The sequence below is a fragment of the Mobula birostris genome, chromosome 18 (assembly GCF_030028105.1).
Source record: "Mobula birostris isolate sMobBir1 chromosome 18, sMobBir1.hap1, whole genome shotgun sequence".
In the NCBI taxonomy this organism is placed as follows: domain Eukaryota; kingdom Metazoa; phylum Chordata; class Chondrichthyes; order Myliobatiformes; family Myliobatidae; genus Mobula; species Mobula birostris.
The window spans coordinates 50,824,315-50,837,655 of NC_092387.1; the positions used below are offsets into that span (position 1 = coordinate 50,824,315).

Here is a 13,341-nt window from a genome sequence, read left to right on the forward strand (position 1 = left end):
AACCAATACTGGGTGAACATTGATCCATATCAAATGCATGTTGCATTACTGTTACTGTGGGAGTTGCATCATGAAAATATGTTGCATGGTTTTCTGATGGACGGGAATTCAAATACCTCCGAGCTGTATTGTGACATCTGATCTGCAAGTCACAATTGCATGTTCCCTTTATGTTGTTTGTACAGACAGAGATGATCTGTCAATCACTGTGACTTAAAAGGTTGTTACCAAAATGGAAACCATAGGAACTCAAATTATATACAATATTACAGAACTTTGTATGGGCGTTCATTGTGGGATGGGTCCACATTGCTGGGTATTTTATCTCCTCAGTAGAAAATAACTGGCATGATTTTTCAGGCAGATTATATTGGTGGCGAATGCCTTTTGTAGTCTTAGTAACTGTACTCATCTCCATGCAAGAATATCGAAGTGAGGAGGTTTTTAAGAAGCATTGTGGACGTGAGCTGTGTGTTGGTGGTTTTATGCAGTAGCCATTCTTGCCCCCAGTAATAGAAGGAAAAAAAAGCAATACAAAGGCAATCTCCTGCATTAGATGAAAATCTGGAAAATAAATGTTCTGCAGGTCGGGGAAAATCCGTGGAGGGAGAAATGGAGTTAGCAGAGTGTCAGGTTGATTTGATGTGTCTGAGCTAATAATCCTGAAATTGACCATTGACCACAGCAAACTGCATCACTGACAGGGTAAAAAGGGCATTGCTAGAACACCCACAGCCAGTTTCCATTGTCCGCACTTCCTGAGAATAGTATGTGCACCTAGGACTCCAGGGGTAAAGGGCAGTGATTGAGACTAGTGCCTTAGCTTCATCACCCAGCCTGAGAAATCCAGAGAGAACGTGATGCTCTGATCGTATCAAGTGCATGAACCAGGCCCTGGGAAACCATACTAATGTGCATGGGAATAAAACCCCTTTGAGAGCTTCATTACAGAATCCAAAAGACTTCGGGGGTCTTGCTGTTTCTTTTTAAGAGTACGGTAGGTTGAAGGTACTACAGATTTCAATTAATGTGGCTGTATGCATTTTATATAAAATATGCAAGAGGAATGATAGGTGAAATGTATCAGCCCAGATGATGTGTTGTACATTTGGATGTCCTTTGAAGTCTGTGCTATACAGCATATTGCCATATGTAGCGAGACATGAAATGATTGGATCTCTGCCCTTACTGGGCACAGCAAGGTACAAGGGATGTTCACACAAGTGGTACAAGAATCTATTTATTCCTGCAACACAGGAAAATTTGGCTGAATCCCCACTACTTTCAACACCATACTTGAATTTCCTGTCCCTTATGGGGGTGGGGGGGAGGGGGTTCAGTTTAACTCCTTGAGTGCTGAGACATGTTTGTAGTTTTCCGAATACTCCTGTGTTTTCTATCATGTAACACTTGCAGAAATGCTCTTGTGTAAATTTCTAATGCTGGATACTATGAAGCAGAATCTGAGCAATGTACCAAACCACAGACCATTTCTTAATTGACACTGTTTACTGAATAAATTGCCAAAAGAAAACCACTCAATTTTGCAGTGTTACTTTCTTTGAGGGATTGCTATTCAGGCTTCAAAGGGTTAAACTAAGACCTGAGAAATGTTAGCACACTGCCTGTGGGGTGCATAAGTTCCAGAATTGTCTTGAACTTGGCAGGAATTGAAGGGTAATCTCATTCAGACAATCAAGATAATAAATTGTAAGGGAAATTTCGGAGTATTTTTTCCAATGCTTTTTTAAAATTGGATGCCACAGTAGGGGGCATGAACGTGAGATGAAAGATACAGATCTGAGGAGCAGGATGAGCCAATGATAGTAACCTTAATTATTCTTTGACAACCGATGAACTCATTCATCCTGACCCCAAAAGCCAGCTGCCTTGCTGGAGAGAATTGTGCTTCACAAGGTCCAACTAAAGACATTTGTTGTTAAATGCTCTATTCTCCACTGCATTCCCAATTTAACGTCCTGGAAAATCATTAAGTGAATCTGAGGAGACCTTGGGAATTCTCCTGAAACCCTTGTATGATCTTTCAAAGCTTGAAGAAGCCGCAGCAGTTCCAGAGTGGGAATCGACCGCTCCTCTTGGATGCTAAAGTCCACCACCTCCCTTTGAAAATGGTAGGAAGTCTGTATTCACTGCATTCTTGTAATTTGACCCTCTGTAAGAATATGCTTTCTAATATCTGAAGCAATCTTCTGCCACTGTGATTTGTAAACTCTTTGGGTACACCAAACCTCCTTAATCTTAAATACAATGTTCACAAACATAAGCTCTCATCTCTTCTAAAACTGAACACACTACAGGTTCAGTTTTCTAGGATAATTCAGCACGGGCAGGACTCTGGTGTTGAATTGGTAGATTCTTTTGGACTTGTAAATATTAATCCTATTAATAAACCAACCCTCTTTTAGTGCATGTTTTTTAAGGTTAGACAGTATTGTATTAAAACTATTAATAGCCCAACACACTTTTAATGATGTTTTTAATGTTGGTATTATATACATATTCCAGTGAACTGACAAAGTATAAAGGGAACTTGAGAATGAGACCCTTGTGAATTTCAAGGGAATGCATGCAATGTCACCAAGTTAGCCATCAGGATTTCCAAATACGCAGTGAATTCTCTGGGTTTTCCTGAGCTACCATACAACATTCCTGCTTTACCCGTCTCCAGTTGCCGTGTCTCATTACTGTGCACTTTATGATTTATTAACAAACTAAAAACTTTTGTCACATTCTTTTGAGAGTTTTTCAGAACCTTAGGACACTGCAAAGACAATACTGCTGATGAAATCATTAAAGTGCTGTCACTCTTGTAAAGCAGGAGTTGTGGCAGCCGCAATCAGGATTTACAATGGACAGGAAATCTGCTAGTGTGATGTTGATAGATAAATATTGGCCAATGCAATGGGAGTAATCTCTCCTGCTCTTCAAAATGGTGCCATGGAATCTTTTGCAACAAAGTAAACTGGATTTCATCTTGATGTCTTATTAATCAAAAGTACAGGGTGATGTTCAAAGGTTCATTTATTATCAATGTATTTATGCAGTATACAACTCTGAGATTCTTCTTCTCCAGATAGCCATGAAACAAATAAATCCATGGAAGTCAGTTCAGAGAGAAACTGCAATCCCACCCATCGCACCCCCCGCACATAAAGAATGGCAATATGATCATCACCCCCCAAACAACCCCCCCCCCACATGAAGTGCAACAAGAATATTGGCCCCCAGATGCCCCCTCCCCACACAAAGAAGCTGACAGAAACGCGGCAATAACGTCGACCCCCCACACAAAACATCACCAGAACATCAACCCCTAATTCCCCTTTCCCTGCACAAAAAAAAAATGAGTGGGTGAAAACGCAGAATATGAAAAACTGTAAGACTGGAAAAAAGTTTATAGTGCATATGTGATGTGTCTGAAATCTCTGCAACAGATGTTAAGGTATTGAATGGATTTTACTTATTAAGGAAAGAACTTTTGTTGTTAAATAAAATTCAATGCATGTCCAGATTGGCATTCAGTTCAACAGCCTCTGATTTATGCAGCATTCCCATCATTTTAAAGGCTTCAATGCTGTTTCCGGAGCTCTGTTTTGTTTCTTGTTCCACAATGGGATTCTTCCAGGTTCACATTTCACTAAGCATGTCCTTGAGAATGAAAAATCAGGGAAAAAAAGGCAGATACTGGAAATTGGAAATAAAACTGAAGATCTGGAACCATTCAGCTAGTTGGGCAGAAAAGTAGTAAAGTTGAAAATGATGGGTCTTTGACCAGAAACATTGGCTCTGTTTCTCTTTGCACTGTTGGTGTCTGCTCTACCGAGAGCTTCAGAATCTGACTTATCATCACCGACTTACAGGATGTGATTTTTTTTTCGCTGCAGCAGTACTCTGCAGACATAAAATTACAATAAATTACAAAAATAAGCAAATGTTATGTAAAGATTTTTGTACAGAAGTGGTTCCCCATTGTCTTCCTCTGGGTAGTGTCTTTATAAGACGGGTGACCCCAGACATTATCAATACTCTTCAGAGGTTGTCTGCCTGGTGTCAGTGGTTGCATGACCAGGACTTGTGACATGCACCAACTGCTCATATGACCACCCATCACCTGCTCCCTTGGCTTCATGTAACCCTGATCGGGGGGTGGGGGGGACAAAGCAGGTGCTACATCTTGCCCAAGGGTGACCTGCAGGCTTGTGGAGGGAAGGAGAATCTTACACCTCCTTTGGTAGAGACCTATCTCCACCCTGCCACTATTGACATCAAATAGAATCTCCACAGCCTAAAGATTCAATTTCAAGGACTCTGCAGCTTACATCTCAGTATTATTTATTTATTTATTTATTACTTCCACAGTTTGCCTTTTACATATTGGTGGTTTGTTGGACTTCGTTATGTATAGATTTTTGTAAGTTCTAATGTATTTCTTTATTTTCCTATAAGGCCTACAATAACGTGAATCTCAAGGTAATATATGGTGACGTATATGTCATCATTATCATCATGTGCTGTGTCATATGACGTGGGTGATCATGGTCTAGACCATGATTGTTCTGGGCAAATTTTTTCTACAGAAGTGGTTTCCCATTGCCGCCTTCTGGGCAGTGTTTTTACAGGACGGGTGACCCCAGCCATTATCAATACTCTTCAGAGATTGTCTGCCTGGTATCAGTAGATGTATAACCAGGACTTGTGATATACACCAGCTGCTCATATGACCATGCACCGTCGGCTCCCATGGCTTCACCCTGATCATGGGGCTGATCAGGAGCTACACCTTGGCCAGGGTGACCTACAGGCTAGCAGAGGGAAGGAGTGCATTACATCTTCTTTGGAAGAGATGTATCTCCACCCCACTATTGTGACATATATATACTTTGATAATAAACTTGCTTTGAACTTTGGATTCTGCAGTTGTGTAGAAATGCACTGAGGATCTGTTCCTGAAATAAAAGTGACCAACACCCAGGGCAAGATGGAGCATTGCTCTGTGATACTCAAGGACAATGATGCAACTCCTTTCATTCTGAGCCCTGCTGCTCAGAAGGGAAGTAAGAAAACACCTCCTCAAGCAGTGAGTGGTACAATTCAACTTCTACTGTGACTAGCAGTAGGAGCACAACCAGTTAATCATACACGTATCTAAACGGAACCATGGCCACATTTGCTAAACGGACAGATAAAATGAATTCTGAGTTTTGGATGATGATGATCTGAATATGTTTGGAGAATAATTTAAGTAATTTGCAGAGCAGACTCAATGGGCCAAATGACCTAATTTGCTCCTGTGTCTAATGTCTGATGGAAATTATGTTACTATCACCCAGGGTTGTGAATGTTGTTATTTTCTTATATACAGAGAACGAGGCCATTTGGTCCATCAAGCAGGTCTATATCTGTCCTTAGAGTAATTAATCCCCCCCCCCCCAATTTAGTTCACTATATTCAACCTTTTCTCACCATCAAGTCTCAATCCATCCCAGGGGGACTTTACAGTGACCAACTAAATGCATTGAGCAGCACGTTTTTGGGATGTGGGAGGAAATTGTATCTTGGGGAGACCACTGCCCAGACAGCACCAGAAGTTAGGATTGAACCTGGGTTACTGTGAGGCAGCAGTATTGCAGGTCGCACTACTTTATTTAATGAACATCTATCTTTTCAGTACCCTCCATGCTTAAAGCTGTAAATTAGAGAAGTCCTGAAAGGCATGTGAAATACAATATATAAATGTACATTTTACTGATTTCATGTTATTCCAAAAGTTTCTTTTGGTAGGAAGTGATATTTTGCTGTAATGTTATTTTGTATCCACAGCGTATCATTGTTAATTGTAATAGTAAAGTATGATAAGCAAAGTGCAAAATAACTTTGAAAGGGAATTGAAGATAATTTTCAGAAACAACAACTCTTCCAATTGCGGGTGGTCTTATCCATGTTTGGCAGGTCACAACCTGTACTAAAATGGAACAAGATGCTGCCTGGACACGTTAAGGCATCACAATGTTTTCTGCAAAACATTCCGTTTTATTTGAAAAGGACAGGAAGCGTGTTGACCATGTGTCAGTTGAGAAACAGGAACGAGGGCATGGTTGAGGCCTGCTATCATGTCTTCTGCGGGCTGAGATAGCTAGTGATTTAAGAGCAACAAAATCCTGAAAACAATAGGAGGATGAGTGAAAATAGCTCCCCTATCAGAACAGGCTCATTGGTTCCTCATCTCCGTAAGCAACCCAGGTCAAGGCTGAAGCCTCACATCCAGTCCCCCTTTCCTGAAGCCAGATAAGGAGTCTACCAAAGAGATAAAACCACCCAGATAGAATGTGGAACAACCAGTCACTTAGGAAGCTGAAGGAGAATCTAGCGTTAACTCTGCGATGGAAACGAGAACAATGTTGTCCCTGATTCTGCTGGGTTTAACTCTCTCCACTATGCCTCAAACCTCACTTTCATTAGGTAAGTCAGTGGGAAAAACAATTTTGCCAGTGTCCACTTTAACCAGAATCTTCAATACAATAGGGATCTAAGATAGTTCCAAAAAACTAAGGATGAATGAACACTTTCCGGAAAGATTTTTCCATCTGAGAATGTAATGACTCTAAATTATACTAAGTTCTGTTTCTCGGGTTCCTGTTTTCTTTCCATGAATAGATAAAGGTTTTTGTTTTTGTGAAGTGCCTCTGAGTGAAGGATTGGTATTGATCTGAACTTCTCCCCATTCATTCTGACCTACTGCTCTACAGGTAACTGAATGGGGAGGACATTTCTGGCACTCTGGACACGTGTATTGGAAAACACAGACAGTGTTACCTGGATGATAAATTGGCTAGCAATCTTCCCCTTGGAGATGGAAGCTCACAGCTTCTATCTGAAACTGGAACTCAAAAACATCGGCTTCATTTGCACCCGTGCTGAGGAAGTGCTCTATTGTTGAACAGCAATGTTAATCTTAAACAAACTGCTGATGATTAGAGGAGTTTTCTTGGTATTCTGCTCAATATTTACTCCTTAGTCAATTAAAGGGTATTTAATGACAAGCTGTATTAATAATAGTGGGATTGTGATGATGTATAACTGGCAACAGAGTTCTTTCCATTGATACTTAATGCATTTTTCCCCACTTCAAATCATTTAAACCTCTATTTCAGGTACCACATTGGCTCTGTTGGTTATTGGAATATTTATTGTGCTGTAGATGTACAAATCTTGGTTAATTTTACAATATTCCCCAAGTTTCATAGAATAAGTAATTCTACCCTCTATCTATTCCTCATTAGTTTTCATTTTTTAATTTTTATTGATGTCTTGTGATCCTGACCTAATAATTTATAATCTTATTGAAGTTCTTCTCACTCTCCATCCACCTCCAATCAAGCTGGATATCCTAGACACAAGAGGTACTGCAGACACTGGAAATCTAGCGCAATACACACAATGTGCTGGAAGAGCTCAGCAGATCAGGCAGCACCTTCCCTAGACGCTGCCTGACCTGCTGAGTTCCTCCAGCATTTTGTGTGTATTGCTTTGGATTTCCAGCATCTGCAGAATCACTTGTGTTTGCTCTTTGCTTGAGATTTTGAATTTATACCTTTGTAGGTGGATGTACTGTAAAAGATTCTGAAGAATGTTTCATAAAGACCAGGTATATCTAATTACTTGGGCAATTGTTGCTGTCATCCCGTACAACTAAAAGTGAATAACAGATACATCAACTATGGCTGTCCGATGGACATTATTGTATGAAAATATGTTACTGAATTGACATGAAGGGAAGTAATTTTCTTTAGGAATTTCCTTAGAGATTAAAAACTCTGCCTGAGATGCATACCTTTCTTTAACTCCCAGTTCAACCCTTCAAGCGGACAACAAGATGAGTCGTGTTTATTGTCTGTGTTCGATAGTTCTCCATAGGGTATTTAAACAATGTTTGTATGCTCTGCAACACATCCTTATTACATGTGGAGCTTTTCTATATGAGACATTGCACTGGATGGCAGACAGTTAACCCTCTGGACTCTGTCCAGCTTTTTATTGCACACTTTTTTTTGTCGTTCATGGACTTTCAATCCCCACACTCTCTACCTCCCTATCTCGCCTTCCCCTTTCTCAAGCATCTGCTCACCAGACCAACAAGTTTTCTATTCTATCCCTGTTTTTCTTAAGAGTCATAGAACACTACAGCACAGTAACAAGCCCTTCGGCCCGTCTAGTCCGTGCCAGACTATTATTTTGACTAGTTCTATTGACCCTCCATTCCCCTCCCATCCCTGTTATGCTGTCGCTCAGTATCTCTTCTCCAGCTCAATTTTGGCTCCAGTACAAAAATTAGAGAGTCTGAATGCCTGCATAAGTTCAGTTTGGGGCTGCCATTGCTACTGTGCTTACTGAGTGCATGATTCTCCAGCAGCATTGTTGGATCCCTGCTCAGCGTACATCAGCTTGAACGAACCTTGGAGAAACACAGAACATCACATCAACATCTCACACGGCACGCCCATGTGCGACAACCACATGGGAGGGGAATGGTACCGCTTCACCGGCATGGCGGGCGACGCCATGCCCAACTTCTGCATCCAGGAGAACCTCTGCGGCACTCACGCTCCCATCTGGCTGAACGGCAGCCACCCTACCCGGTCTGATGGCATTGTGTCGGTGCAGGCTTGTGCCAGCTTCAATGATAACTGCTGCCTGTGGAGCACCACCGTGGACGTGAAGGCTTGCCCAGGAGGATACTACGTCTACCGGCTGCCAAAGCCCACTGTCTGTTTCCACGTGTACTGTGGACGTAAGTACCGAACTCTCTCATGTCTCCTGCAAAACCTTGCCCCTAGTGAAGCTATGTAAAGCTCTGGTTGGCTGCATTTAGAATATTGTGAGCTGTTCTGATTGTCCTCATTGCTAGAAGGATGTCGGAGGCTTTAGAGGGATATAGAGAAAATTTGCCTGGATTAGAGGGTATAACTCCACCAACCCTGCAACCTTCCAAAAAACACTCTCGGGCAATTAAAACACAAATTTTACACCACCTTAAAAGTTTCTGAACCCGGCAGTTAATCTGATCAACCATTCTATTTAGCCTGTCAGTGCATTGCATTGTAGAAACATTAAACCAGTTTTTATAATCCTGTTACATTGTAAATACATACTGGTTTTTAAAACTTATGCATATTTTATTCCACATCTGTACTTTAGCCTCTAAGTGTATTTTTGTATAATCTCTTACTCCTTATATTTGTTGAATGTTATTGTTTTTGTTGCATTTTACACCTTGACCACCACACCACAGCAAGTTCCTAATTCATGCAAATATATCTGGTGAATAAAGTTGATCGTTGATTAGCTTTAAGGAGAGTTCGGACACACAATTCAGTTGTTTTCTGTGGAGAGGCTGAGGGAAGACTTGATAGAAGGTTATAAAATTATGTACAATTTCATTAGTGTAGACAGCCAGAATCTTACTCTCGGGGTAGAATGATCGAATAGTAAAGGACAAGCACTTAAGGTGAGAGGGAGAAAGTTGAAAGGAGATGTGTGGGGGAAGGTTTCTTTACACAGTGAGTGGTGGATGTTGGACAGACTGCTAGAGGAGGTGGTGAAAGCAGATGTGATGGTGGTGTTTACGATGGTTTTACGATGCAAATAAATATGGAGTATAGGAATCAATTGCAGGAACAAATTTGATTTGACTTGATAGAGGTTTATAAGATGATAGGTTTATAAGATTGTGTGTGGCACGTGGCCAAGTGGTTAAGGTGTCGGTCTAGTGATCCAAAGGTCACTAGTTCAAGCCTCAGCTAAGGCAGCGTGTTGTGTCCTTGAGCAGGGCACTTAGTCACACATTGCTCTGTGTCGACACCGGTGCCAGGCTGTATGGGTCCTAGTGCCCTTCCCTTTGACAACATCAGTGGCCTAGAGAGGGGAGACTTGCAGCATGGGCAACTGCTGGTCTTTCATACAACCTTGCCCAGACCTCAGTCAACATCAAAATCGATGGGCAGCTGAAGAAGATAAGATGATACAAGGAAAAGATCAGATGGGTGGGAGGGAGGAAAGGGGCTTGCTTTGCTGTTATTGTTTTGTGTTGTTCTGCTGAACATTGTGAACATGCTATGTTGGCATCAGAAAGTGAAGCGACACCTGCAGGTTTAGGTTGTGTTGGTTGTTAATGCAAACTTTCGGCTTCAATGTACAAGTGATAAATAAATGAATCTAAATCTGAATCTGAGATAGAGTGGACAGCTGGCAGCATTTTCCCAACACAGAAATGGCTAATAAAGAGGGCATACGGTGATTGGAGGAAAGTATAGGGGGGATGTCAGAGGTATGTTTTTTACACAGGGAGTGGTGGGTGCATGGAACGCACTGCCAGGGGTGTTGGTAGAGGTAGACACATTAAGGGACATTAGTATGCACGTGGATGAAATGTGGAGGGCTATGTGGGGAGTGAAGGGTTAGAATGATCTTGGAATGGGTTTAGAGGGCAGTACAACATTGTGGGCCGAAGGGCCTGTACTGTGCTCTACTATTCCATGTTTCATGTTCTAAGAAGTTGTTTAGTTTAATTTTGAGTATTGTTTGGCATGGAAATTTTGAGCTGAAGGGTTCAATCCTGTACTGTACTGTTCTATATTTGGTGAAGCTACAGATGTCAACTCTCCCAGCTGACCCTTTGACCACTGCTTCGTTGCCTCCGGCCATCAGCCATTGCTGATCTCCAGGCTCAGTCTGACCCTCCCACCCTCTGCACCCAGACTCTTTCACTGAGTTGGAGAAATAAATGGGAGGGAAAGAATCCAAATGACCATGGCTGATAACACCCATCTCCCAGCTCTCAGTCCCATGGACATCCTGCAGGTTATGGATCTTCTAATGCTTTCAGAGAGCTCCAGACCCTGAAATCAGTGAAATAATACTTTCCTGTAATTTTCATACCATAATTTAGCTGCCTTTCTGAACCCATGAATACTACCTCACTAATTTGCTCCTGTTGTACACTATTTCTATTTTATATATTCTTATTACGATATATTGTGAATTTATTCTCTTGCACTGTACTGTTGCTGCAAAACAACGAATTTAACGGCATGTGTCAGTGGTAATAAACCTGATCGTAATGACGGAAATTGATCCTCTCTGAGGAAATCTCTCATCATTTTAGTTCCAGTGAAAGCACCCATGGCCTAGACACCCTCTCCTCATAACCATCTCAGTAACATTTCCAGAGTTGCACCGGGTCTGACTGTGTTGTGTTGCCATCATGCAACTGGAATTCGGGCAGGGCAGAAGAGAGGGACCTTTCACCCCTCACCCTTGATCCCTGGTGCAAACCAATCACTAATCAATGATCTTCCTCTTACTTCAGATTCAGATTTACTTATCATATGTACATCGAAAAATACAGTGAAACATGCAGTTTGTGTTAGCAACCAACACAAGTGTTATCACACATCCTGGCGTCAACATAACGTGAGAATGTTCAACAGACCAACACAAGACAACAGCAGCAAAACAAGCTCCTTTGCCATCCTCTCAACCCCTCACACACACAGGCCTCCAGCCCCAGGATAGGCCACTTCCGGGCCTCCAGTCCTTAGCCCCAGATTCTCAAACCTGCAAACGTTGGGCCTCTAACCTCCACCCTCTGGCTCAGACTCCCAGACTTTCCAGGCATCGGGCCTTCAATTCTAGTCGGGACCCTGAAGCAGAACAAAATGGTCAGAAGAGGACTGACCATTGACTCACTTCCCAGAACAGAACAGCCATGATCAGATTGAATGACAGAGCTGGTTTAAGAAGGTGAGCAGCTGACTCCTGTTCCTATTTTCTTTGGTTCTTGTCTTCTTACACCAATAGGTCTGAAAATTCCAACCCTTTCCTGCTCATTTTCGCACCAAAGTCCTGCTTTTATGATATTTCCTCACATAATTCCATACTAATGCCTCAATAATTGTGGGTGACGATGTTAAATGTCACTTGTCATGACCTCCCACCTACTTTTCATGACCTTTTGACACAGCTAAACCAACTCTGTCCATTCTCCATTCCCACATTTCCAGCAGGAATTTTGGCTGATAGTTTCTCTCCCTGGACCACTGAATGAGAAGAGAGAAAAAGGATTGTGGAGATGGGTAAACTGCTAATAGTTATGACTATGTAGAAGTGGATTATTTTCAATCATGGGAACTTAGTGGCTAAACTTTTAAATGCCCTCATAAACCTGTAATGTTTATGAATTTACAGAGCCTGATATTAAAAAGAGGCAATTTGGCTCAAAAGGCCCATGCTAGACCTATGCTCCATCTGAGCTCTGTCTCATCCTTTATGAGGGGTGATTGATCAGTTCGTGGCCTAAGGCAGAAGGAGTCAATTTTAGAAAACCTAGCACATTTATTTTTCAACATAGTCCCCTCCTACATGTACAGACTTAGTCCAGCGGTCGTGGAGCATACGGATCCCGTCTTTGTAGAAGTCGGCGTCTTGGGCCTCCAGAAAGTGGTCCACAACAGGGGTGATTGATAAGTTGGTGGCCTAAGGTGGAAGGAGATGAGTTATACAGCTCTTGCCACATGCACGTGCAGTTCAACTCTTTGAGTATTATGCAGAAGTTTTGAAGTTAATAACTCACCTCCTTCTACCTTAGGCCTCGAACTTATCAATCACCCCTGCTGCGGACCACTTTCTGGAGGTCCAAGACGCAGACTTCTACAAAGAAGAGCTCTGTATGCTCCACGACCGCTGGACTAAGTGTGTAAATGTAGGAGGGGATTATGTTGAAAAATAAATATGGTAGGTTTTCTAAAATTGACTCCTCCTACCTTAGGCCACAAACTTATCAATCACCCCTCGTCTGACCCTCCTCCTAGTTTAAGGTTGCCCAGAACATGTTTGACAACTCAGGCCACTTGGGCCAAACTCTTTTGTTTTGTCGTGCTAGTCACCAGGACCTTTTCCCGCCAACTTTTCATGACCTCCCACTGACAGTGCAGTAGCTCAACCAATCACTTTCCGCACTAAGCACGTGGTCCTTTTACCCACGTTACCTCAAACTGAGCACGTCCTTTCTCTTTTGCAGATTTCTATGATATATGTGATCATGTGGATTGTGTGGGACACTGTGTAGGCGAGAGGGAATGTCAGTGCACCCCAGGCACTATCCTCGGACCAGACGGCCAGACTTGCCTAGGTAACGATTGATGGATTGGGGCGTAGAATTGTTTTTTTTCCTTTTATTTTTCTTGTAGTTTAACTTTCCTATACTTATAATTTATATAATTAGCTATACATGTGTAATTGTTCAGTAATATTTCTAGTAGTTGT

At 42.0% G+C, this 13,341-nt stretch overlaps 1 protein-coding gene across 1 annotated transcript in view; it reads left to right on the top strand.

The window, feature by feature from the left end:
- Positions 1–6,354: 6,354 nt before the first annotated feature.
- oit3 (oncoprotein induced transcript 3) overlaps positions 6,355–13,341 on the top strand; it is a 30,599-nt gene continuing 23,612 nt past the window's right edge. The window contains 3 exon segments of the mRNA XM_072282657.1: positions 6,355–6,480; positions 8,432–8,809; positions 13,097–13,207. Of these exon segments, the coding sequence (XP_072138758.1) occupies positions 6,402–6,480; positions 8,432–8,809; positions 13,097–13,207 (568 nt within the window). The 5' untranslated portion in view covers positions 6,355–6,401.